This window comes from Arachis ipaensis, chromosome B05, assembly GCF_000816755.2.
Source record: "Arachis ipaensis cultivar K30076 chromosome B05, Araip1.1, whole genome shotgun sequence".
In the NCBI taxonomy this organism is placed as follows: domain Eukaryota; kingdom Viridiplantae; phylum Streptophyta; class Magnoliopsida; order Fabales; family Fabaceae; genus Arachis; species Arachis ipaensis.
In genome coordinates, this window is record NC_029789.2 from 20,681,567 (window position 1) to 20,683,340 (window position 1,774).

Sequence of the window (1,774 nt, forward strand, 5' to 3'; positions counted from 1 at the left end):
TACAGAAGAAGCAGTGAAGTCTGAGTACTGAATGAAAAGTTTAAACTGGGAAAGGAAAGTATAAGTGCAAGTCGGTATAATTGAAGTAATGCTGAGGCAGGGGGAAAAATGGAAGTAAAGGAGAAAGGCAAATATTTGAAGATTGCATTTGTAAGATGTTTAGTTGGGTTAAGTCTTGTTCAGGTTTTATATATTGCACCTGAAAGCAGACAATAGTTTTCCTTAATGTTACATTTATATATTGCATCTGAAACCAAGACAATAGTTTTCCTTAATGTTACATCTGATACCACCCCATTAACAACACTTAATTATAACTGATTTAACATGAGATTATTCATTTGGGATCAATTGGTTTGTATAATCTATGAACCTTCCAATAAATAATTTGTTGATTGTCTTAATAATGTCATTACACATTGTGCTAGTGGAATCCCTACACACACGTTAGATGGGAACTCTACTCTAAAGATTGGTGTATTGGGACTCTTGAACTTGAATTTGGATATATGACATAGGAATCCAATTCATAGGTATCTAGGTTTTGTGATGTTCATTTTTAGGGTTTAAGCACATGTCTCCATACAGGTTAATGATGGCCGATTGCGGACAGCTGGGGAGGCTTCCCAGAGAAGCACTAAAGAGGACTGGGCAGAATGGATGAGGCATTTTAGCATTCAACTTCTAAAGGAATCTCCTTCTCCAGCCTTACGAACCTGTGCTAGGCTGGCACAATTGCAGGTATAATTGCCTGTTGATATTGTTCATTGTGGAATTACTGTCCCCTATCCAATATTCACTTCTTGCCTTTGACAGCCTTTTGTTGGACGAGAACTGTTTGCAGCTGGATTTGTCAGCTGTTGGGCACATCTGAATGAGACCAGCCAGAAACAGTTAGTTCGAAATCTAGAGATGGCCTTTTCTTCACCAAATATTCCTCCAGAAATCTTGGCTACACTTCTTAACTTGGTATGCCTTTTGTCTTGTTAACTCTATAGAATCTGTGAGAGGAAACTATGATATCTTTATATTTGCTTCCTAAAGATTATTGAATAGTAACAGCATCTTAGAAAGGGTCATGGGTGAGACTTTAGTTGATAATATGTAGATCAGTGGATATAATGTACTAGGACAGTGAGGAATTTAGATAATTGTGATGGAAATCTATTCTTGTTTTTAAGCTGTGTTGCAAACCTTATAATGTACCCCCTCTTTTTCCCACTAATATTTTTGGATTTCTGAGAAAAATACATTCTATCATCATTTATTTCTACTGTTTTTTTTTTAACATATACTTTTGCTTGAAGAAGGCTGAAGTGATGTACTTATTAATGTTAATTTTTATTTCCCAAATAGGACTATAATGGTAAAATGGTGTGGCTCCATAGAGAAATTTACTGCTGTAGGCTCATTAAATGGATTTTAAACTGAAGAATGAATTGCCTCTTGAATTCCATCAGCCAAATTACCAAGCATACTATTTTCCTTGTTCAAAATAAATACAATTTGATGTTTTTAGTAGTTTTGTTCTTGAGAGATCCCTTATCACTTGAATTTTCAGAGACTTTACTGTTGTGTTGGAAATTTTGTATAGCATGCTTGACTTTTGTTGAAGTTTAGTTTTAGACACTGTTCATATTTTAATATTAACGATACATATTTTGAAGATTTGGTGAGGTGAATCTTTTGCATTTTGCTCCTGTTGAAATTTATGCTCTTGCAGGCTGAGTTCATGGAACATGATGAGAAGCCTCTTCCTATAGACATTCGGCTA

At 35.1% G+C, this 1,774-nt stretch overlaps 1 protein-coding gene across 1 annotated transcript in view; it reads left to right on the forward strand.

Annotated features, from left to right (window-relative positions):
* Positions 1–1,774, forward strand: part of LOC107643288 (serine/threonine-protein kinase TOR) — a 27,276-nt gene that overhangs the window by 12,283 nt on the left and 13,219 nt on the right. The window contains 3 exon segments of the mRNA XM_016346885.2: positions 589–741; positions 817–969; positions 1,724–1,774. The exon segment at positions 1,724–1,774 is cut by the window's right edge and continues 16 nt beyond it. Of these exon segments, the coding sequence (XP_016202371.1) occupies positions 589–741; positions 817–969; positions 1,724–1,774 (357 nt within the window).